This window comes from Notechis scutatus, chromosome 1 (genome assembly GCF_049901735.1).
Source record: "Notechis scutatus isolate UNSWTSFEM ecotype Mainland chromosome 1, rNotScu1.2, whole genome shotgun sequence".
NCBI classification, from domain to species: domain Eukaryota; kingdom Metazoa; phylum Chordata; class Lepidosauria; order Squamata; family Elapidae; genus Notechis; species Notechis scutatus.
Window position 1 is genome coordinate 325,295,819 of NC_142009.1, and position 24,321 is coordinate 325,320,139.

At 44.4% G+C, this 24,321-nt stretch overlaps 1 protein-coding gene across 1 annotated transcript; it reads right to left on the reverse strand.

Annotated features, from left to right (window-relative positions):
* Positions 1-9,860: 9,860 nt before the first annotated feature.
* On the reverse strand, positions 9,861-23,489 carry FGF22 (fibroblast growth factor 22). The gene is made up of 3 exons (XM_026670994.2): positions 22,548-23,489; positions 12,843-12,946; positions 9,861-11,714 (listed from the first exon to the last, which is right to left on the reverse strand). The coding sequence occupies exons 1-3, from the start codon at positions 22,813-22,815 to the stop codon at positions 11,520-11,522; spliced, it is 567 nt and encodes a 188-aa protein (XP_026526779.1). The 5' UTR covers positions 22,816-23,489; the 3' UTR covers positions 9,861-11,519.
* Between the last annotated feature and the right edge of the window lie 832 nt (positions 23,490-24,321).

A 24,321-nucleotide genomic window follows, 5' to 3' on the forward strand; every position in this document is an offset into this window, starting at 1 on the left:
TCGGTGTGGTGGTTAAGTTAGTTAACACGTTCGTTCAGTGGAGCCAGCTTCCCCGTGGACTTTGCTTGTCAGAAGGTCGCAAAAGGGGATCGCCTGACCCCGGGACACGGCAACCGTCATAAGTATGAGCCAGTTGCCAAGCATCTGAATTTTGATCACATGACCACGGGGGACGCTGCACTGGTTGTAAATGTGAAAAAATGGTCATAAGTCACTTTTTGATCGGGGCCGTTGTGACTTTGAACAGTAACTAAACGAATGGCTGTAAGTCAAGGACTACCTGTACAAATCTGATGGATGCTGCTGTGGTTGTCTGTTCCACACCTCTTTGTGTCCGTTTGGGTTGTTTCAAGCTATGCCTGCAAGAGGAGGACCTGTTACAAAAGTGGGCTTGTACCTTGTAAGGGCCTGCCTTGCCAACAAAGCACCCACCCAGCAGCGTTGGTCATCGGAGGGCACCGTTGGACCGCAGCAGCGTTAAGGGAGAAGGCGGACAAGCCGAGACAAACAGTAAGCAGAGTCTAACCTCGATTGGTTCAGGTCACTGTTTTCCACCCTTGGGCAGAAGGCTTTTGGGGCAGAGTCCACAATCCCCTGTCCGCAACTTAATAGATAGAAAATGGGAAATGGCTCCTCTATTTTTTGTGGTCTTCCCTCCCAGCCTTACCCAGATCATTAACAGCAACCATTAAAGGTGTAAAGGTTTTCCCTGTCCAATCATGTTCGACTCTAGGAGGACAGTGGTTATCTCTTGTTTCCTAGCCAAGGAGCCAACGTTGTCTGAAGATGCTTCCATGGTCATGTGGCCGGCATTACTGTACACCGAGGCACACAGGATGCTGTTACCTTCCTGCCAAAATGGTACCTATTTATCTACTTGCATTGGCATGCCTTTTAACTGCTAGGTTGGCAGGAGCTGGGGCAAGAACGGGAGCTTAACCCGCCACGCAGTGCTTGCGTCTCAAACTGCTAACCTGGTCAGCAAGCCCAGCGCCTTAACCACTAGACCGCCATGTCCCCTCACCAGCAACAGATTTAATTAGAAACCAGATCTTTGCACAGAGCCTCCACGGGGCTTTCTACCCCTCCCTGCAAGCCCAATCTAGAATAAAACATTTGGCCCTTTTCCACTCTAAACAGGAATGCTTTGACAGCAGTCTGGGGCTGCAAAAAAGGAAGCCTGGCCCTGACTGAAGATAAAAGGCCTGGCATGAGAAATTTTAAGTTAAAGGAAAGTTTACCACTCTCAAAATAGGTTTTTCCAGTCATCCCAGAGCCCCCACTTTGGACACAGGCAGGTTCTATGGCTGCAAAAGGCCCCATCCTTGGCGGGATGCTTTTTGCATGGCAACCAGTAGGTGGCAGCAAGGGTCCATAGATCCATTCCTTCTGATTTCTCTGAAGCCATTCCCCTTTTATCTCCAGTGAGGAGAGGAAGGGAGGACTTCTAGCAATTATGGAATTAATTCAACAAGGTTTGTTTTCAGGATTTAGCCATCCAATGGGGGAATACGTAGTTGGGGCTTCTGCAAGGAGAAAGGATATGGATGTGGTCATCTTAAGGGTAGTTTGTTCTAGAATTGGGCTGTCTCAGCCTTTAAAAATCTATCATAAGGGCTATTTGGAGGTATCTTGTGACCATTTTTTAACAATTGGAGATGTGAAGCTAGTTCCAGCCTCTCAGAAAAGTTGTTGATGGTCTGTCATCTAAAAAGCAAGCAAATGATCTCTAGAATCTATTCAATCTATTCCACTTTTCAGGAGTTGTCCCATCCCATATATTTAAAATGCTAAACTTCTATTACATTTATGGAGATTCTCAGTCATCCAGTCCTAGTTGTCCCAAAGGTGCTTTTTCAAGAGGCAACTGGACTTTCTGGTTTTTCTTTAACGATGTTTTGCTTCTCATCCAAGAAGCTTCTTCAGCTCTGCCTGGATGGTGGGGAAATAGAAGGATTTATACTCTTTGCAGGCAGCTGGTCATTTGCATTATTTTAGCCAGTCGTTAAGACCACCTGGAGATTTATCTATGTCCTCAGGGTCACCTGAGGCAGTGATCCCAACCTTTTTGACACCGCTCGGTACCGGCATCAGCTGGGTGCCGCGGCCCGGTACCGGCATCAGCTGGGCGCCGCCATCTTTTTGATGAAAAAGTGCTTCCGGTGACCTCACGGAAGCGCGTTTTCATCAAAAGATGGCGGCGCAGCGCTCGGTGAGCTTTTCCGGGTAGAAATGGCTTTTACCCGGAAATGCTCACTGGAAGCGCTAGTGCCGCCATCTTTTTTGATGAAAACGTGCTTCGGTGAGCTTTCTACCGGAAAAGCTCACCGAGCGCTACGCCGCCATCTTTTTGATGAAAACGTGCTTCCAGTGAGCTTTCTACCGGAAAAGCTCACCGGAAGCACTTTTTCATGAAAAAAGATGGCGCCCAGCAAGCCAGCGGCCCGTAGGAGTTGTTCCGCGGACCGGTACCGGTCCGTGGACCGTGGTTGGGAACCCCTGACCTGAGGGGTGCAAAGGGCTACAATATCATCTATCTCCATTCTAGTTACAACACAGTCCTTCCAGCAGTTTCAAGAAGACTCCACACCCATTTGCACTACTCAGGTGACCCTGAGGACACAGATAAACCTCCAGGTGGCCTTAACAAATTGCTAAAAGACTGCAAATGACCAGCTGTCTGCAAGGAATATAAATCCTTCCATTCCCCACCATCCAGTCAGAACTGAAGAAGCTTCTTGGTTGGGAAGCAAAATGTCTTCAAAGAAAAAACAAAAAGTCCAGTTGTCTCTTGAAAAAGCACCTTTGGGTTCTCCTATTACATGAATCAGTAGATCAGATCTGGGATAGGCACTCCAGTATCTTCCCCTTCTTTGGGGTTGCAACTCAATCTCAGCAAGACCAATAATCGGGGATTATGGCAATTGTGAATCAACATAGAATAATTGAGGTGTTGGGTTGGATCAAGTCTTAAGTTTGCCATGAAACTTCATTGGATGAAGTTATCTAGTTGCTGTCTCTCCGTTAACTGTGTCTTACAGGGTGGTGGTTGTGTGGTAAACACAACATCTTTTGAGATGTGTGGATTTCTAGGCTGGAGAATTCCTGGAAATTGACGTCTACCCATTTTGAAGGTGCCAAGTTGGGAAAGGTTAACCTAGAGGGAGAAATGCTATTATCCCAAGCTTTGAGATCCTGGAGGAAATGTTGGGAATAAATTTAAGGAGTATATAATGAAGGATTCAAAATATCCACAGGATAGTTATTTGACTGCCACTGGCCCAGGTGGTAGAAGTTCATCAATTGATCAAACCATGTTATCACCAATATTTAGTTGAGCCTGGATTAAGGGAGGGCTCCCTTGTTGGTAATGTGACTACTGTAGTTGGGCAGTGACTGACTACAGGGCAGGAGTGGCCAGTAAACCAGAGACTGGTGACTTTCAGAAGTTCTGTTCAGTGGATAACAGATCTCAGACCCTGTTGGGCTCTAGAAATCAGATGGGGGAGAACTGATATAATATTAATCCGCCCTGTTGCATAGGGGGCTACACTTGATACTTTGGCAGGGTTGGTGGTGGAATGCATCAGATGTAATGAAGTTGCCTTTTGGGGGGGCATAGAATCAGTGGTGCCTCGAAAGTTCATGGCCAGTAGGACAGCCAAAACTCACTTAACAACTGTCTTGCTTAGCAGTGGGAATTTTGGGCTCAATTGAGGTTGTAAATCAAAGACTATCTGTATTATCTAGGAAGTGTTTGAACCTGGTGGTCCCAAAGAAGTGGAGAAGGTCTCCAAATTGTGAACTTAGCCATATGTATTGTATTTTTTGCACTATAAGATGCACTCCCCCCCAAAAAAAGTGGGCGGAAATATCTGTGTGTCTTACAGAGCGAATGTTGCTGAAGCCCCACCTATCTTTCAGCCCCCACCCTTCAGCCTCTGCCTCCCAGCAAACAGCAAACAGCCTGGTCAGCTTCAGCACAGCCTGAGTTAGCACTACTAGCAGCTGATTGGCGGTTGGAGGTACCTCCTGACAATCAGCTGTTTCAGGCTGCAGAGATTGCCGCCCCGTTGCCAGCTACTGCTGCCTCCACACGCTCCATTTTCGGCCTCCATGCGTCCTGTTTACAGCCCGTTCCAGGTGGCGGGGATCGCCGGTGCCTCTATTGCTGCCGATCCCCACCGCCTGAAATGGGCTGAAAACAGCACATGCGGGGGCCAAAAACGGGTGTACGGAGGCCAAAAACTGGATGCCCAGAGGCTGAAAATAGGGTGTCTTCCGCAATCTGGGCAAAAGACTAATGAATCCTCTTTTAGGAATCTGATAGGCTGGAAGGCAGGTGGGAAGGTAAGAACTGTGCAGAATGGAGGAGATGGAGATGGAGAAGATTTCTGGACTGTGGCCCTACCGGTTCTGTCTGTGGGGCAGAAGGTTTGGTGTCTCAAACAGTTGGGCACAACCACCTCTATTTTCTTTGCCCTTAATTGGTATGTGTGTGTCTGCATCTTTGCCAATGTAAATTGCAGATGTCAGGTTAAATGGGTCACAGATTGCTTAAACGACCTTGTAGTCTTCCTCTTTTGGATTGGTGTTACTAAAAGGCCATTTTCTGACCAGTCTCGACAACTACCTTTTCAAACTGTCCAAGGTTATGGTGCTTTTTTTAAAAAAAAAAAAATCCCTCCTTTATTATTTTTATCAATAACTCAAGGCAGCAAACATACCTAATACTCCTCCCTCCTCCTGTTTTCCCCATGACAACTATGTGAGGTACTTAAGGCAACAAGAGGGGTGGCTACGTTATGGGGCAAAACCTGACTGTCTCGCTTAGCAACAGAACTTTTGGGCCAATTGTATTCATCAAGCGAGAGCGACCTGTCTGGTTGTGGTGGGAAATGGTAGTAACCACGAGAAGCCTTAGATCTCCTCCAGCAGAGCCTTTTTTCCCCTAGCCTTGGCCAAAGCAAATGCACAATACAGTGCAGGTACTCCTCGACTTACGACCACAATTGAACCCAGAATTGATGTGGCTAAATGAGAGAGTCGTTAAGTGAGTTTTCCCCTATTTTACGACCTTTCTTGCCACAGCTATTAAGTGAATCACGGGTTAAGTTAGTAACACGGTTGTTAAGTGAACATGGCTTCCCCATTGGCTTTGCTTGTCAAAAAGTTGCCAAAGGTGTCCCCATGACCACAGGGACTCTGCCAACCGTCATCAATAATGAATCATTTGGGAATTCTCCGGATTTTGATCACGTGACCACCCTGGGGATGCTGTGACAGTTGTGAGTGCGAAAAACGGTCATAAGTCACTTTTTTTCAGTGCCTTTGTAACTTTGAATGGTCACTAAACAAGGTTGTAAGTCAAGGACTAGCTGTAAAATAAAAGTATCATGTGCCTGGAAATCCTGTTTGAAAGAATTTATTTTCATTCCCAAAACACAATTGAGCCACTGTGAGAACGGAACAGCCTTAATATCCTCTCATATCCGAAGGGCTCTTTGAAATAAATAACAAAATGATTCTTCTCACTGTCAGAAAAATTTCTCCTTCTTTCCAGGAAAAGGGAATTGCCTGCATCCCTGGGTGGGCTCAAACCACCAACCTTTACGGTTAACAGCCAAATGCGCTAACCAATTGCACCACAGGGACCAAATTATCATGTGGACTCTGGGTGTGGCTTACAGAGAAAGAGCCTCACTTCAAAACTGAATAAATGCCAGTCCCTCTGGCAACAACAATCAAGCCAACCACTTGATGGGTTTCATATCACTCTGGTGTCCCCGAGCGCACGGGCAAAACCATTATCTTCAGGGCCTTTAGAAAGAGTGTCAAAGCTGAGGCCAATCTTAATTGATGTTCCACAGGGAAGGAGCATCTGAGCACATTCAACTGCGCGAAAGGTGGCACAGTTTGACTGGCTTCACAAAAAATCTCGGTGTTCCAGAGAGAATTTCGTATGCCCAAACAAAGCCCTAGTACTGTTTCACTTGATGTCTTGATTCATACAACATCAACTGAGCAGTTCAGCAAGGAGAATTAGAAACTTTGCAATGGCCCTTGGGGAGAATCTGTGAGGTTTCTCCAAAGAGAGCCAACGGAAAAGAGCACTTGGCACGATAATGGCTCGGAAGATGGAGTCAATGAGATGTTGCATGCTAGAAGCCATGCAGGCTCAAGTGACACATCTGGACTTTGGGGAGCACGCGAAGGTACTCTTTCAAAATGGCTAACTTGGTGGATCATATAGCAAAAAAACTCCAAATTCTGGACTGCAGTCAACCTCCATTTTAGTTTCCGAAATGCGGGGATTCTGCCTTGGCAGTTTAAGTGATGCTTGAGGCCCGCAGCTGGCTTCAGTGATTTGTTCCTTTATTTTAAAGTAAAAGAATCTCAATTAAAATAGGCAAAAATCAGGAAATTGGATCATTATCAAGGAAAGTGTTGATGGGTAGATTGTCCTCCCCTCCAGGTGTCACCACTGCAAGTGTATGCAAAAAAACAGGGTTTTGATTCTGCTGCTATGACCAACTTCCTGAGGTTTTTTTTTTCCTCCTGTTCTGCCAGTGATACTGAATGCCACATTGGGGAAGGTCTGCTGTGCCAGAACTTGTTGTCTTTCAGATCAGGGATCTCCAACCCTGGCAACTTTAAGACTTGTGGACTTCAACTTCCAGAATTCCTCAGCCAGCTGGCTGAGGAATTCTGGAAGTTGAAGTCCACAAGTCTTAAAGTTGCCAAGGTTGGTGACCCCTGTTTCAGATAATATCCTCCTTATCTCATGGTGCTTAACTGGAATCAGTTCCCTAATCAATTGGTAGGGCAGGGAATTGTCACCACTAGATCGATGACATCTTTTCACTGATGATTGACAAGAACTGAAGCCAGGAGAGCTTTTCATGCAAAGCGCCTATATTTCATATAACTGCTAGTTTCCTTCCAAGAGCCAGTTTGATCTAGTAGTGATTAAGGCACCAGGCTAAAAAAAAACCAGGAGACTGAGTTCAAATCTCGCCCTTAGCCATGAAAGCCAGCTGGGTTACTCTGGGCCAGTCATTCTCTCTCAACCCAAGAGAGGGTTGTTGTGGGGGAAAAGAGGAAGAGGAAAGTATATATTTAACGCCACTTTGAGTTACTTGTAAAAATAATAAAGGCAGAATACAAACAAACAAGCATTCTGGATAGATCTTTTCTTATAATCTCCCTGAATTATTTTTTAGCCCATTTGCTGGATTTCCCCAAACAAGTGTCCTACTCAGCTAGTTTAGCTATGCTGAGTTGGGATTAGGAGATTAGAAGTTGGATTGCAACACTGCCCATTGGAGATGCTTTTCCAAGCCTCTTGGTATCCTAAGAGCCAGGATGTGGACCTTTGCATAAGAAACACATCTTCAACACGATCTGTCCCATTTTTATTCCTGCAAAGCTGAGTGTCCTTTGCTTTGAGGTGCCCAACATTGCAGTGTCTTCCTCATGTAACGGGTGTTTCTGACTGGTCTGGTTTTTTTTTTGGTTTTTTTAATCAATGAGAAACTGTTTTAAATATTCTAGTCGGGCTGGGCAGCTCTTGGTTGCTGTAAACAGGATGTGCCTTAAGGGGGAAAACTTAAACTCCAACAAGCCCCAATAAGCATTTTAAGAAAAATTTTATGGGGAAGCGGTTTGCGTGTGTGGGCAGCAGCAATTTGTACACCCACAGCTCAAAAGAGGTCAGGAGTAGATGACCCAGTGATTCATTTCCCCAGTTTAACAAGTGATGTAAATCTATGTGACCCACTTAGGCATCTGCTGTATAAATCTCTTTTCAAACATTCCCAAAACACTTCAGAAGAGTGTTAGTCAGGGGTACAGCTTTTGTAACAAAGGGCCTTCATCTAAGGCCCCTGGAAAAGCACAGCCAGAAGCTACAGAGCCCCTTAAAAAGTCATTAATTGGGACTTGATGAAGGCGGGAGGTCGTGCTGAAAGCTGTCATGTAGACTGAAATTTTAATGTAATTAAATGTCTTTTAAATGAAATCAGTTTTCAGATTCACCTTGTTTCCAAACCAATGTTATCAACCTCAAGAAGTCAAATGCCTGTTGTGATCTTTATTCGCCTACCCCACCCAGCCTCCCCTTTGCTTCTTCCTTCTATTTATTTATTTTAAATCTAAAGGTGTATGTCCCGCTAAACGTTGGGTTTACAACTTGGAATTCCACATTCCAGACCATTGCTGAGAATTTTGGAAATTGAAGTCCATAGGGACTTACAGCCGTTCGTTTAGTGCAGAGGTCTTCAAACTTGGCAACTTTAAGACGTGAACTTTAAGCTATGCTATGCTGGCTGAGGAATTCTGGGAATTGAAGTCCACAAGTCTTAAAGTTGCCAAGTTTGAGGGCCCCTGGTTTAGTGACTGCTTGAATTTACAATGGCACTGAAAAAGTGACTTATGACTGTTTTTCACACTGACAAGTTACAACTGCTATAGCATGCCCGTAGTTACATGATCAAAATTCAGACACTTGGCAACAGGCGTGTATTTATGACAGTTGCAGCATCCCAGGATTATGTGATCCCCTTTTGCGCCCTTCTGACAAACAAAGTCAATGGGGAAGCCAGATTCACTAAAGAACCGTGTTACTAACTTAACAACTGCACTGACTCATTTAACAGCTGTGATAAGAATGGTGATAAAATAGGGCAAAACTGAACTGTCTCGCTTAGCAACAGAAACAGTGGGTTCAACTGTGATCGTAAGTCAGAATGTTGCCTGAATATCTGAAGGGAACCCGTGTTGGAGAAGGTCAATTTATAACCTCATCCTCCCTCAAGACAAGATGGTGGCATCTATTTTTACAAATAATGTAAGCTGGTCAGAGTTGCTTCAGTAAGAATTGCAAGGTGGAATATGCGTGTCTATGTGTATATTACACCCGCAGAAGAATAGTGCCCTGTTGTGCCAAATTCCCATCCTTTACACGTTCTTAAAAACATATATTTTATGTGGATTAGTTTTTATCTTGGCCTGCCCTCTGCGGATTTCAACAACGCTGTGACAACCGTTCTTTAGGTTAAAAATACTTGAAGGTGGGGAAATGGGTCTTAATAATATGCTTCCTTCAGATCAAAGCCCATCACTGCACCTGCAATGCTGTGTAATTGTGGCCGACAGCTTGGAATTCACACACTCATGCTTCCAACCCCTCTTGGAAGCACTGAGGAACATTCCTATTTTGGGAAGATGAAAAAAAAAAACATTCTGAAAGGCAGTGCTAACCACTTGCATGCTGTTACCATGAAAACTGTAAACGATGGTATCTATTTCTGCCTGCTCGGGATACATCCCACTGAATTTAGAATATGGCAAAATATGTGTAACTACAGCCTTCAATCTGTAGAAAATCTGTAAGGATGTGAGTGTTAGTGTGTATCTTTCTCCTTCCACTTGTGCTAGCCTTGCAAAATACCTTTCCTCTCTGTTTGTATTCTCAAGTTAGCCCCTAAAGTGCATTACATTCAACAATTTTTGAACCAAGGTATCTAAGTTCTGCCAACTTAAAGAATGTGTAAAATATCCAGGACCCGTTACAGGGTTTGTTTACTTGTCTGTTCAAAGTTATGATGGCACTGAGAAAAGTGACTTATGACCATTTCTACACTTATGACCAGTGCAGCATCTCCATGGTCACGTGATCAAAATTTGGTGGCACCAAGAAGTGACATCTCCCACAAGTGCAGCTCCTGTTGTGTTCCCTTCGTTTTCTATAGACAGGAGAACTTTATCATTTCCAGTGTCTGTGTGTTGATGGTGTTTTTACTTCCCCGTCTACATTTTGGAGGCTTCCTGGTGGCCTCATTAGGACTGGTTGACAGTTTGAGGTCATGCCACAGTATTATTGCAGTCATAACTGCACTAGTGAGTTGAACTTTCAACTTTAAGAGATTGAGTCTCCTTCAGTGTCGATTAGGGAATTCTGGGAGTTGAAGTCCACACATCTTAATGTTGCAAATGTTGAGCTATATTAGTTTAGACTGTTCAAAAAGCATGCTGGACTTTTTCTGGCTGAGCCTAATGCAGGGTGACTAGAAGGGCCTTCTCCTTTTTCGGCAATTAAATATCTTGTGCTCTCTTATCCAAAAGGGGGTTGGGTTACCTTCTTGCTACTCTTGAAATAATGGCTAACTTTGGAAGGCTGAAAGATTAAGCCAAAACTGACTTCCGTCCTTTCTTCCATTACTTTTTCTATTACCTGATGCTTTTGAGGCATAATTTCTACAACCACGAATGCTCAAAATGACTGCTCCTGTTTCATGTTGGAGTGTTTCCCAATTTGCTAACTTCCTAGCATGCTGGTGAGGGATTCTGAGAGTTGAAAGTCTACATATCTTAAGATGGGCAAATTTGGTATGGGTAGACGATAGGATAGATGATAAATAGATACAGATGTGTGTGAGAGAGAGATACTTGTAGATAGATGATAGAGACAGACAGACAGAGATAGACATAGACATAGAGATAGATATATTAAAGATAGAGATAGATGAGAGATATAGAGATAGATAGATGTAGATAGATAGAATAGACAGACAGAGACAACTAGATGATTGAAATAGGAGACATGTAGATAGACAGATGTAGACAGACATAGACATACTAAAGACTTAGACGGAAAAAAGAGATATAGAGATAGATAGATAGATAGATAGATAGATAGATAGATGATAGACAGAGAAAGACAGCTAGATGATAGAAATAGGAGACAGACAGATGTAGATAAACAGACCCTTCCTTCCATCTGCTTTACCCAATTCATGCAAAACCAGAAAACCTTACCTCTTCCCCTCAGATGTGATGCAACCCCACTCATTCTGCATCGCCCTCCCTAGACTCATAGTTCCCAGCTGCCAAGATTGCCAACTTTTGCCTTGCTGACCAAAGCAGGCAGGGAGATCTGAACCTTTGGATTCTCTACACCTAGCGGGCAGCAGACTGGCCCTCCATCCTGTGACGAGGAGCTGGGCAGCTAGGTTCGGTAGGCCCTCAAGATGAATTTTGCTCACAGATTCAAGAGGTAAACTAAACAGTAAAAGGTAAAATACACACAGTGAAGAGAAAGCAAATGAAAGCAAACCTCTTTCATCTTTCCTAATGGTCTTTATTCTGTTGAATTCCAAGCTGCTTTTCCTTCATTTTCTTTTTATTTTTTACAAAAAATAAATATAACCCCCACCCCCCCACAATTCTTAAATACATCACATAGTAGTGCACAGTTGAGAGGCACGGTGGCCTAGTGGTGAAGACGTTTGCCTCCCACTCGGAAGGTTGAGAGTTCAATCCTAGGGAGGGACAGATGTTTCTCTCTCAGGGCACAAAGAGAAAATACCTGCTGCAAACTCCACATAGGCACCTGGCCAGTAAATGATCAGCTCCATCCAGCTGCTCCGATTCTACCCCGAATTAAGAGATTACCGGGTCGTAGAAAAAAAAAGAAAAATAGTGCACAGTTGATCAAGTAGTCCACAGTTGTTCCTCCTTTATGACATGAGCATTGGCAGGAAATGGGTGGAGGGATGTTGCCAGCGGGTCTTCGTCCCTCGTCGTGGCAGTCCTTTCCTGTTGAGGGAGAGGAACATGGGTCGCCCTTCGTGGTGCCAATGGAAAGAGGCATAGGTATTGTAGCCGTTCTCTTCAATACGTTCCTTGAACTTGCAGTTGGGGCTGTATGCTTTCTACGACAGACCGGTAGCGGGGGGGGGGGGAGAGAATGAGAAATTTGATTGAATGTGAAGGAAAGGCAGAACTGAAAATCTGGCTTACTAGATTTCTCTTGCCTTTGGGCTCAAGGCAGCTTCTGTGGGGATTGCCTCCATTTTATCCTGATCAGGGGGTTGGACTAGAAGACCTCCAAGATCCCTTCCAACTCCATTATTCTGCTATTTCAATCTCTCCCACAGTTACTTTGCAAAATAGGTCTAACAGAAAGAAAGTGATTTCCTTAGCTGTTGTCCCACTTTGTCTGTCTGTGTCTCTTTGTCCGTCCATCTCTATCATTTGTCTGTCTGTCCATCTATAATTGGATTACCCAATTATGTAACCCATCTAGCAATAGCACTTAGACTTATATGCCATTTCACAGTGCTTTACAACCCTCTCCAAGTGGTTTTACAGAGTCAGCATATTGCCCCCAACAATCTGGGTCCTCATTTTACCGACCTCATAAGGATAGAAGGTTGAGACAACCTTGAGCCGGTGAGACTCAAACTGCTAGCAGCCAGCAGTCAGCAGAAGTAGTACTGCATTCTAATCACTACGCCACCACGGTGCTATATCTGTCTGTCTGTCTATCTATCTATTTCTATCAATCATCTATATATCTCTCTATCCTTTAGCAATCAATCGATCGATCAATCTCATATATCTAAATCTCTAGGGCTTTCATTCCTCTAGCATGCTGGCTGGGGAATTCTGGGAATTGAAGTTCACACATGGTTGAGAAACATTGGACCCATCAGCCAGTTACTTTTTTTTTTCTTTAGCTTAAGAGGAGACTCAACCCAAGTCTTCCCATTCCTAGTTCAGAACTTTCACGATTGGACATCCCTGGCTCTTGGGCTGAGAGGATCGCTATTTGTGACTTTTCCAGCTGGCTTCAAACAAGCAAAAACAATGGGTCAAGCTGAATTCACTTAATGGTATGATTCATTTAACAAATGCAGTGGTTCTGTTAACAACCGTGGCAAAAAGTTGGTAAAATCAGGCTTGGCTCACTTAAAAAACCACCTGGTCCCAATTGTGATTCTAAGTCAAGGACTACCTATAATTCCCCCTTTCCCCAAAAGGCATGCAATTCCATTTACCGTTCCATAAACTTTCCCTTTTCGGTTCATTGCCAAGTAGAAGCCACTGTGGATGGATCGAATGGCCACGGTCCCCACCTGTACAGAACGGATCTCCACGATGCCTGGGGGGGGGGGGGGGGGGGGAAATAGGAAAGAGCCTATTAACACAAATCAAGGACTTCCCAAAGCTATTGGCAGCAAAGCCTGTGCCTAAAACAACCAGCGACTGCTCCTAATACGCAAATCTCTATGCATGTTTGCTTGTGCACATCCTAGAGCGGGGATGTCAAACCCGTGATATCACGTGACGTATTGCAACTTTTCCCCCCTTCGCTAAACCGGGGGTGGGCGTGGCCAGCACGTGACGCATCTGGCCCATGGGCCGCAAGTTTGACACTCCTGTCCTAGTGTATTGAAGGAGCTGAAGTTACATCACTCACCTTCCCTAGCTTTTGTTCCATTTTAATTTTAATGAAGCAATTTTACACCTGGAGAATATAAGTGACTAAGGGATCAAGGGATAGAATAGAATTAGAATTAGAATTAGAATTAGAATAGAATAGAATAGAATAGAATAGAATAGAATAGAATAGAATAGAATAGAATAACAGTTGGAAGGGACCTTGGAGGTCTTCTAGTCTAACCCCTTGCTTAGGCAGGAAACCTTATACCATTTCAGACAAATGGTTATCCAGTCTCCTCTTTAAAACTTCCAGTGTTGGAGCATTTACAATTTCAGGAGGCAAGTTGTTCCACTGGTTAATTGTTCTAACTGTCAGGAAATTTCTCCTTAGTTCTAAGTTGCTTCTCTCTTTGATGAGTTTCCACCCAATGCTTCTTGTCCTGCCCTCAGGTGCTTTGGAGAATAGCTTGACTCCCTCTTCTTTGTGAGATATTGGGACATTGCTATCATATCACCCCTAGACCTTTTCATTAAAAGATCAACTCACAAAAGCAAGAAGATAGAATTTTAGAAATATACTGTTTTACTCAGGATATACCCCTTTCTGCTTTGAATTATTCACTTTATCCTTGCCTCATCCCCATTGTGGCATATTTTTCAAGGCTTAAATCAGGCCCTTGATTCAAAAGACATTCCAATAGAAGAGAATATATGTAGCGCCAGGTTGAACCATGGAGTTCTTGGTGCTCTCTGAGCTTGGTTGTTTGCTTGCAGACGTTTCATTACCCAATTATGTAACATCATCAGTGTCAGGGAGTGTGCGGTTTTCACTGATGATCTAGGTGGGTAATGAAATGTCTGCAAGCAAACAACCAAGCTCAGAGCACCAAGAACTCCAAAGTCATGACATGCTTGTAGGATACACTTAAAATCAGTGAACCTCTGAGGCAAAATTCAATGTGTCAGTAACAGATGCTCAAAAACATGTACACTTCTTCCTACTTATGTAAACCTCTTTTTCCGCTCTTGCTTATGGTTAACTAAAAGATGTATCCCTAAAACATGCTCTTCCCCCCTCTTTTCCCTCTTGGTCCATTCCCTGTCTGGAGCAGCTTGCTTAATAAGGACTGACTGATTGCAGGACCAGTGCAATCCCCAACCTCAATCATCACAAACTTTTGTTCCCTAGATCTGCAAGCTCAAAAACATGTACACTTCTTCCTAGTTGTGCAGACTCACCTCCAGTCTAGTTTCAGTAGATTGCCTGAAAAGCCCGTTGTGCTTAGTTCATTATGTGAACTCAAGTCAGTGGTAGTTTATTCAATCATGGTCAAGCAAATCACAGTGCACAAACCAGGTGATGAGGCTTGTTTAGCCAGGAAGTTTCTGATAGAAACTCTTCCTTTAGGCCAGGGGTGTCCAACCTTGGCAACTTTAAGACTTGTGGACTTCAACTCCCAGAATTCCTCAGCCAGCTTTGCTGGCTGAGGAATTCTGGGAGTTGAAGTCCACAAGTCTTAAAGTTGCCAAGGTTGGACACCCCTGCTTTAGCCAGTAGATCCCAAAGGTGCTTTTTCAAGAAGCAACTGGACTCCCTTGTTTTTCTTTGAAGACATTTTGCTTCTCATCCAAAAAGCTACTCCAGAGCTTCTTGGATGAGAAGCAAAACGTCTTCAAAGAAAAACCAGAAAGTCCACTTGCCTCTTGAAAATGCACCTTTGGGACAACCATGATCTGGATGACTAAGAATCTCCATAAACATAAGGCAATAGGCTTCCCGGTTGTCACCAGGATTGGTGACACAGATAATATCGGGGGGCTTTCAGATCATGTGAATTTGTGCCAAGGGCCACTTGGTGATGTCATGTCTTCGACCTGAGGTTCCCAATATGGACTGATCATGGTGTGGAATGGAATTTCACGGGGTGTGACAAAGAGTGTCTTATTAAGGAGAGATCCAACCGAGAGCCAAAGAGAAATTTCCTGACAGAACAATTAATCAGTGGAACTTGGGTAGGACTTGCCTCCAGAAGTTGTGGATGTTCCAACACTGGAGGGTTTAAGAAGAGTATAGACAACCATCTATCTGAAATGGTAGGGGCTCTTGCTTGAGCAGAGGGTTGGACTAGAAGCCCTCCAAAGTCCCTTTCCAACTCTGTTCTTCTGTTATTCTATTCTGTTATACTATGTCCCTTAATGACAAATTACAATTACTTTTGTTAGGAATGCAAACACTAATCAAACATTTCCTAGGGATGTGTGGAAAAGAAAGGATTGGGAACCATCTAATCATTGCCAAAACAAGAGAAAGATGGAAAGAGGAACGCTGGATCAAAACAGTGAGGGCAAACAGCTTATTTACCTAGGGCAGGAAAAAGAAATATAAGAAGCTTTAAAACAGGGATGGCCATTTTAAGATCTGTGAAGTTCAACTCCTAGAATTCCCCAGCCAGCATGGATTGAAGTTGAAGCCCAGAGGTCTTTAAAGTTGCCAAGGCTGGACACTCCTGCTTTAAAGACTGATGCTGATCTTAGAAATTTTTCAGAGGTCTTCCTAAGTTTCCTTAATAAAGTTTATTTATCAGATGTTCTTGTGAGCTTGCCTACTGATTCCAGTCTTGCTTCTTGGGTAAAGTCTGACAGATGTTGAAATGCTGGACTTCTCTACAACAGACGAACATTGGAACATATTGTGGGAACCTTCAGGTGGAGTAAACCAGGCCATCACACTGTGCCGAAATATCTCTTTGTGCATAGAATGGTATGTTAAGCTTTAGATAAACAGCTTTGTGCGTACAACACCCTTAACTAGGCCAAGTAAAAACATTCGCACAATCTATTCTATGCATTCTACAAGCCCCAAAAAGAATGAATTTAACAAACCTGGTTAAGCAGAATAAACTAAAATTAGGATGAAACTAAATTATGTTTTCTTAGCCTAAATTTATAGTTTTGTATATTGTGAAAAGTCAGCCATAGACTGACAAGACCAAAAGCTCCATCCTTTTAAAAAAAATTATTACATTTATCAAGATGTAAAATACAAAAGAAAATGAAAATGAGGGAAGAAAAAGGGAAAGGAAAAAAAAGCAGAGTAAAGAGGGAAAAAGAAATAAAAGCATTTCTGACTCAGGTGGAATAAGATAGTTGCAGTCTCAACTTTTTACCTTTGCATGCTAATACATACTAGCCATTTCTATAACCACAAACTTATCTAATCAGCAAAAACCCAAGTCAAAGTTTCACACACACACACACACACACACACCCCATCTCAAGTGCAAAATCCAAAAGTGGTTTCCAAGTAGAAACCAGGTTGGAAAAAGTTCCATACTTCTGTGCCACTTTTGCCTGGTCTTTCATGCCTGTCAACTATAGATGTACATGACTTCCTTCTGCTTCTGTAGAAGCAGCAATTTTGGTATTTGTGTCCTCTTCAAACCTCCTATTTTGAATACCTGGAATGGCTTTAAAAGTCAGAGGCTTTGTTGAAGTGACTTTCAAATATTCAGAACCTTCCAGGAATGCCCGAAACACTCCTGGAAGGGCCTGGATTAAATCCTGTCAGCAAGTAGACATTTTGCCCAATGACTCACATAAAGCTTGAGTATGATTACAGGCCAGGTAGTCCTCAACTTACGAACACAATTGAGCCCAAAATTTATGTTGCTAAGTGAAACATTTGTTAAGTGAGTTTTGCCCCATTTTACCATCTTTCCTGCTATTATTAGTAACATTGCCGTTATAAAGTGAATCTGGCTTCCCCATTGATTTTGCTTGTCAGAAGGTCACAAAAAGTGATCACATAGCTCCAGGACACTGCAACCGTCATAAATATGAGTCAGTTGCCAAGCACGTGACTTTTGGGAATGCTGCAATGGTCATAAGTGTGAAAAACAGTCATAACTCACTTTTTCAATGCCATTGTAACTTTGAACAGTCACTAAATGTAGTGTTGTAAGTCGAGGACTACCTGTAGACACACAAGTGTACAAGCTGGGCTGCCTGCCACTTCCCTCCTTGTCTTCCTTCTATTCACTCTTCAAGCCCAAGCTTTTAATTTGACTTTTATTAGCTTCATCACTTTAAAAAAACCATATTCAATATTCATCTTTGGCATTTCTCCTCAGGAACCTCAAAAGGAGTGTTTCCTAAAATTTCCTTAATTTAAATTTAATTCAAAATTTGTTTTCCTAAAACCTCGGGAGGACTCTTCCTATAGAGTTGCTTTGCAGAGTGAGGTGGGAGGCATAGAAATTTAATAAATAAATTCCTAAATGTAGCTCAATTGTATTAAATGTGTATCCTCATTTCCAAATCAATGATGGCTGATCCTCAAAGTGAATTGGAAGAAATAAATTTCAATAACTAGCACTTTTCACTAATAAGGAAATACTGTAGGAGAAAATATATTTTGCTAAGAAGTGATTCATACTATTTTTTTTTGTCTGAGAGGATAACTGACTTCTTTTTTTCCCTGGAGCCTTCCTCCAGAGTAAAGCAAGAACAAAAAATAAATTAAATTTCAATTAAAATTAGATACATATTTTTCTTTTTCTATGTAATACTATCACTGAAAAAAATTACTATTAAGAAACCAGTGAAGGACTATCTATTCTATACCTTACAAGATCTCTGCTGCTGATTTTAAGCAGTTTTAGGTTTCACAGCAAAGAAAACTTCAGAAGAATGATTTTAATCTGAGGAAACAATTTTGAAAAGAAGTTTCAGTTAAATTAGACTGACACTGAAAAATTATCAATCCATTTGGATCTGAACAGAGACCATGATTTCTTGCCTGCCTTGGGAATTAATTGTCTGTATTACACTTGAAACTTGAGAACCAGAGTTGAAATGGAGGCGCTCACATTGTTTTTAAAATGTCATTGCCACCTCACACTTATCTATTTTTAATTTAAAAGGTTTGCTTAGCTGTCCAGCTTTAAACAACTCTGGGCAGTTTATAGCAATAAAATTATAAAAACCTTTAAAAAAAAACACCTAAAAATCCAGCACCTCAATCCATCTCCTAGAGTGCCCTCAACAACTCTGTGCAGTCACTACCATTCTCCTCAAAACCTGAGTAAAGAGTCAGATTTTTATGGCCTCCCCAGAAGGTTAAGAAGATTGGGACCTACTGAACCACTGGGAGAAGTTTATTCCATAAGGTAGGGCAGTGGTGGCTAACCTTTTTGGGCTCCTGTGCCAAAAATTGTGCACGCGCTTGCACGCTCGCACTTGCATGCCAGCACCCAGAAAGCAATGTGTGCCCCCCCCATGCCCCCTACGCATGCGCACACAATCCCCATCCCCCACTGCCCCCTTACCTGCACTGCGCCTCACAGCTCATTTTTGGCAGGTTTGAGGCCTTTTTCAGCCTCCCAGAGGCTTGAGGAAGACTTCTGCAGGCTTTGCAGGCCGAAAACTAGGCTCGTTTCATCACTTCTGGTATTTTCGGAAAAACAGGAAATGACGAAATGGGGCTAGTTTTCAGGCTGCAAAGCCTGCAGAAGCTTTCCTCAAGCCTTTGGGAGGCCGAAAAAGGCCTCAAACCCACTGAAAATCAGCTGTGAGGCTGTAAGTTTGCCTGCAGCTTGAATGCCAGCACAAATGCCATAGGTTCGCCATCACGGAGGTAGGGCCAGCCACGGAAAAGTCATGCTCCCTAGGTCCCACTAGATCAGGGGTGGGCAAACTACGGCCCGGGGGCCACATCCGGCCCGTTGGTCTGTCCAATGCGGCCCGCCCCTGAAAAAAATAACTGCCATTGGTCTGTCCAATCCGGCCCGCCCCTGAAAAAAAATTGCTAGGTGTGGCGTATTGCCCTGTGCCGCATGGCCCCCAAAGCTGCAAAACAGTGCGGAGCGATCTAGGGGTAGGAAAGAAAAGAAATTTGCAAAGGCCTCGGCTGGGAGTTCGAAATCACCTTCGAGTGCGACCTCTCCGAAGGTGAGTCCCCGCCAATCCCCCTTTTTTCCGGGGCTTCCAGGCTTAAACTTTGCAAAAGCAAAGCTTGCAGGCTGGAGCGCTCTTCCCGCCGAGGATCGGGAAGGGTTCCACCGGCGGGCGGGCGGGCTGCTTGGAGCCACCTAAAGCTAGGCCGCTGCTGGTGGAGCCTTGCCCTGCCTTGGTGCCCCGTTTCCCGGCTCGGCGGTCCTGCTCGGGCGGCACTTTAAAAGCCTGCTCCCAGCACCCGAGCAACTTCCCAGCAACTTTCGGCTTCGTTTTAACTCACGGGCGCCAGGCATGATATTCCGCTCTGAAAAAAATCGGGCCGGCCAAAGAGACCCCTGCCGCGCGCCCGGGAGTGCCCGCTGCTTTCCTCGCCGGGGCGGGCGACGGCGTGTTGCACGGAGGCTGGTCTGTGGCTGGCCCAGCTCCCTTTTCCTGCCGCTCAGCGGCCTCCGCCGCACCGCCCGGGCTCCGCTCTGGTATCCGGCTGGGGCTGTCAGGAGTTGCTACCGCCGGTGCAGCTCACGCGGCTCCAGTCCCGCGTTGCCTCGGGAAGGAAAGGCAAAACCAGGAGCCGCTGCTGCCGTTGCAAAGCGCCGCCGCGCTCTTCCTTTTGCCTTTCCCTTCCTGAGGCAACGCGGACTGGAGCCGCGCGAGCCGCGCCAGCAACTCCTGACTCGGGCCTCCGAGGGGGGAAGGAGGAGAAGGGGGAAGGGTGGGGGCGATTCCCAAAAAATCTTGTGCTGACCCGGCCCGTCTGTCAAATTTTAAAAGTCAATGCGGCCCCCGAGCCAAAAAGTTTGCCCACCCCTGCACTAGATGGAGGTAGGGCCAGCCACAGAAAAGTCATGTTCCCTAGGTCCCATTAGATGGCGACGTTTCAGGGAAGGAACTAAAGAGCTTGCCCGTCTCATCTGATCTAGTGGGATGGGATGGTACCCTCAGGGAGAGGGGTTCCTGCAAATAACCTGGCCCTGTGTCACATAGGGCTTTAAAGATGATGACCAGCACCTTGAATTGCACCTAGAAAGCAACGAGGAGACAGTACAGCTTGCACAACATGGGTGGACATAGAGGTGCGCACACCACTGCGTTCTGGATCAATTGTAACTTCTAGTTGGTCTTCAAGGGCACTCCCATGTAGAGCACATGGCAGTAATCCAGATGGGGGGAAAAACCCAAGGCATGGGTGACCATGAGCAAGGCCTCTCAGTTTTCGATAGTTTCCTTGTCCTCCAGTTGCGCAAATATAATAAAAAGCATCCAAGATGCCACAGAATACATAACTGCGATGTGCCCAGAGATGTTAACAGCTGGAGGGGGTGGGGGTTGGATAGCAATGGATCCTTGTGGATCCATCAAGACACGGAGATGATACAGTACTCCTACAAGGCTATTTGCCAGATAGGTGTAATTATGTCAACTTCTTCCTGTTTTGCCCCACAGTTTACACCTAAAACAGGAGGATATTGGGTTCTGGTGCAATTGTAGTTGTATGGAGATGGGGGGAAGGAGATCTTGCTTGACTGATGGTGTTACACTCCAGTCTGCAAGAACCCAAACTCCAAAGCAGTGTTGAAAGAATACCTGGTTAGATTCTTGCTGCAAGAGGTTTACAATCCACAGATAGGTAATTTCATGCTGGAATGTATGCCACCCTTTTACAACTATTTACAACTGGTAGGACAGCTGATTGAAGAGCATCACTAGGAGAGAAAGAGGGAAGCACAGTCCCAAGATTCTCACCGTCCACAGGACGCCAAGAACAATGTAGACTGGCTGGGATGTCATTTGAGCATAGAGAGGATGGACCCTGAACTGTGCAGCTAAAGGAAAAGATGAGTTTAGACGTGGGATTAGGAGCTAGACTGAACCAGGAATTTATTCAGTCTAGAAATAGGCCCTGTTATGAACACAGATACTCTTCAATTTATAACCAGTCACTTAGAAACCGTTCAACATTATGAAAGACCTCACTAGAGTTTCTTATAAATTGGATTCGAAGTTCTGATGGTCATCCCTCCGCAGTCACATAATCACATTTTGGGCATTCAGCAACTGGCCAAAATTTACATATGTTTGCAGTGTCCTGAGGTCATGTGACCACAATGTATTTGGGGCCCCCCCAGAAAAAAGCATTTCTGGTTTCTAGCAGAAACGGCCATTGCAGAAAAATGGATTCACTTAATGACTACAGCAATCACTTAATGACTGCAGCATTCCCTTTATGATCATGGCATTCACTTCATCACCACCACCACAAAAAGGGTTGTAAAATTGGGCGCTGTCACACGGTGACTCATTTAACAACCAACACAACTTACAACCATAATTTCAGGCTCAATTATGGTTGTAAGCTGAGGACTGCCTATAGAATCACAAAAGACATAGAATTGGGGCGCTGTAAGGCTCATCTAGTCCAACCCTCTGCAGTGTACAAGAAAACCAGTTAGAATAACAGAACCGTAGTTTCTGTTTTAATTTTACAATGTGAAAAACTCTGACAGTGACAAGAGGACAATTGAGGTCATGAAGACAGATTTATTCGCTGATGAGTAATCTCTCACAATTAAGTCTCTAAAAATCTGACAGACTTTCCAAGTTTCGTTTCTTTCACAACTTCCTGAACCACTGAAAAGGTTTCCAAGCTTGTTAGCAAACATTTCTTTGATGGAATCTGCCAATGATATCATCTTAAGAAGTTTACTCCAAATACCTGTCTAATGCTGAAGGAGGACTAGAAGATTTTCTATCTGAGTAACAAAAGATTGGGGTTCTTGATAAGTACCCGGTCACTTCCCAGCATCAAATATCTTTGGCTGGGGGTGTGAGTGATGGAGGCTGTAGTCCAACATACCTGATGGAAGTCTGTAGAGATTCTCAGTCATCCAGGTCATGGTGTCCCACAGGTACTTTTTTCAGGAGGCAACTAGACTTTGTCTTTCTGCTGAAGACGTTTTGCTTCTCATCCAAGAAGCTTCTTCAGCTCTGACAGGATAGTAGGGAATGAAGGTTTTATATTCCTTGTAGACAACTGGTCATTTGCATCCTTTTAGAGGGTCCTTGAAGCACTTGGTTCCATTCCAGGGAAAAAACTGCAGACTGCAGGAACCAGGAGCCCCACTCAGGTGACTCTGAGGACACAGATAAACCACCAAGTGCTTCAGCGACCCTCTAAAAGGATGCAAATGACCAGCTGCCTGCAAAGAGTATACATCCTTCCATTCCCCACCATCTAGTCAAAGCTAAAGAAGCTCCTTGGATGAGAAGCAAAACATCTTCAAAGAAAAAACAAGAAAGCCCAGTTGCCTCCTGGAAAAAGCACCTTTGGTACAACACCAGTTTGGGGAAAGCTGACGACGACTTACTGTTCAGGTTCTCTTTCCAGCGTGTCCCTTCAACTTTGCCATCACCGCCAATGCATAGGAAGAAATGATTGGAGGAATAGAGACGCCGCCAGCGCACATCACCTTCCAGATGGTGGTAGCTCCGTGCATGCCGGTGACCATCGGGCCAGGGACACGTGATATCTACCTGCCGAATGGAGTCTCTGGGTTTCCTGGCTGATGTGACCCACAGCAGGGTCATCAAGGAGAATCCAAACATCCAGCTGGTTAGTGGGTTCCACCAACCCATGGCCCTCTAGGCCGAGTGCCAGGAGAATCGGTTCAGCTTCCAGAGGGGCAAAGACAACCATGGGGCTTCACGGTGTCAGCTGGTGAGGAGCTTAGAATAAATCCACAGGTCTAAAGGCCGTCACCGCAAGGAGCCTCTTCCAGGTGGGGCCACGGTGGAAAAGTCTTTAACAAAATAGGCAGGAGACTGGTTGGGATGGCTCGTCAGTCATCTGGTTAAAGTTCTCAGCAGGTGCAAACAGGAAGAGCATCAAACATCCAGGGAGTTGTGGAGCCGTCTCCGATGCTCAGGTTGTGGTTTTAGCCCAGCTTTTCAGCCGAGATCAGTCTACAGGGGCTCCAGGGAAGGGCTAAGAGGATCCTGACAGCTGAACCAGCTGTGCCGCAGAGAGAGGCGTGAAGGTGCTACCTAATGCTAGCCGGTTTGAATACTAACGCAAGAAGAAAAATGCACACCTATGTTCCCCAGAAAGGCGGGGATAGCTAAATCCCAAAGGTGGAGCCAGGCATGTCTCTTTCAGAATCCTAGCAAGAAAGAAGGTGAATGAAACAGAGGCAATTACTGTAGGTCAGAGTATCTCAATCTTGGCAATGCTATCACAGATGGACTTCAATTCTCAGAATTCCCCGGTCAGCATGTGTTGAGGAACAACTGCTGTAGAATTTCAGCAAACTGAAATTGTGAAATTCTAATTGCATCAAAGTTTGCCCCTGTTTTCTAATGGAGGGATTCTCTTAAAAAACGGGCTAAGGAATTCTTGCAAGAGAATTGGTTTAAAAAAACATGCCACGAGCAGAATAGAGACGATCTGAATGTCAGAAGAGTCCCCTGGAACTGACCATAATGTTTTCCTTTGGACCAACATTTTTTTTTCAAATAAGAGTTAGTGACCATCATTTAAAAAAAAAGGTCAGTCACATGAGTGAGGACTGTCACAACTTACGACCACGATGGGTAGGCTCCATTACGGTTGTAAGTCGAGGACTACCTGTAATTATGAACTATGACTTAATGTGTTGTGTCAGCATAGGCAATTGTGGATTATTCCATAATAATAACCAAAGCCTGACTTAATGCGATGAGTGAATTAGGTTTCACATGCAAATGAGCTCCATCAATTTTTTTTCCTAGTCGCTATCACTCAGCCTAACCTTCCTTACAGGATTGTTGTTGGGATATTTATACTGCTTTAAGTGCCTGGGGAGAGGAGGGGAGAACATCAAGGCATCTATTAATAAATGGCTTAATTATTTTGTCATCTGCATAGGTGGGGCAGCTTGACAAATTCTGCATTTAGAGCCAGGTGCTGCCATTCTTTTATTTCAGGCTGTGACTAAAACAAAATAAGAGAAACTAACAAGACTTAGGCAGTTTTGCTAGTATCTCTCTAGCTTTTAAGTTGGAGCTGGGATGGAGTCATTTATGACAACTTTACAACATGGCCACGGATGGCAGCACACAGTTTCATACCTGACCCAAATCCCCAATTTCTCTCTCCTGAGTCAC

Bases quoted from the DNA above. Each gene is read 5' to 3' on its own strand.
- FGF22 (XM_026670994.2), bottom strand. From the start codon at position 22,815: ATGGGTTGGTGGAACCCACTAACCAGCTGGATGTTTGGATTCTCCTTG. The intron at 12,947-22,547 runs GTAAGTCGTCGT...CCCCCCCCCCAG, and splicing joins CTGGAAAGAGAACCTGAACA to GCATCGTGGAGATCCGTTCT. The intron at 11,715-12,842 runs GTAAATGGAATT...GGTCTGTCGTAG, and splicing joins AAGGGAAAGTTTATGGAACG to AAAGCATACAGCCCCAACTG.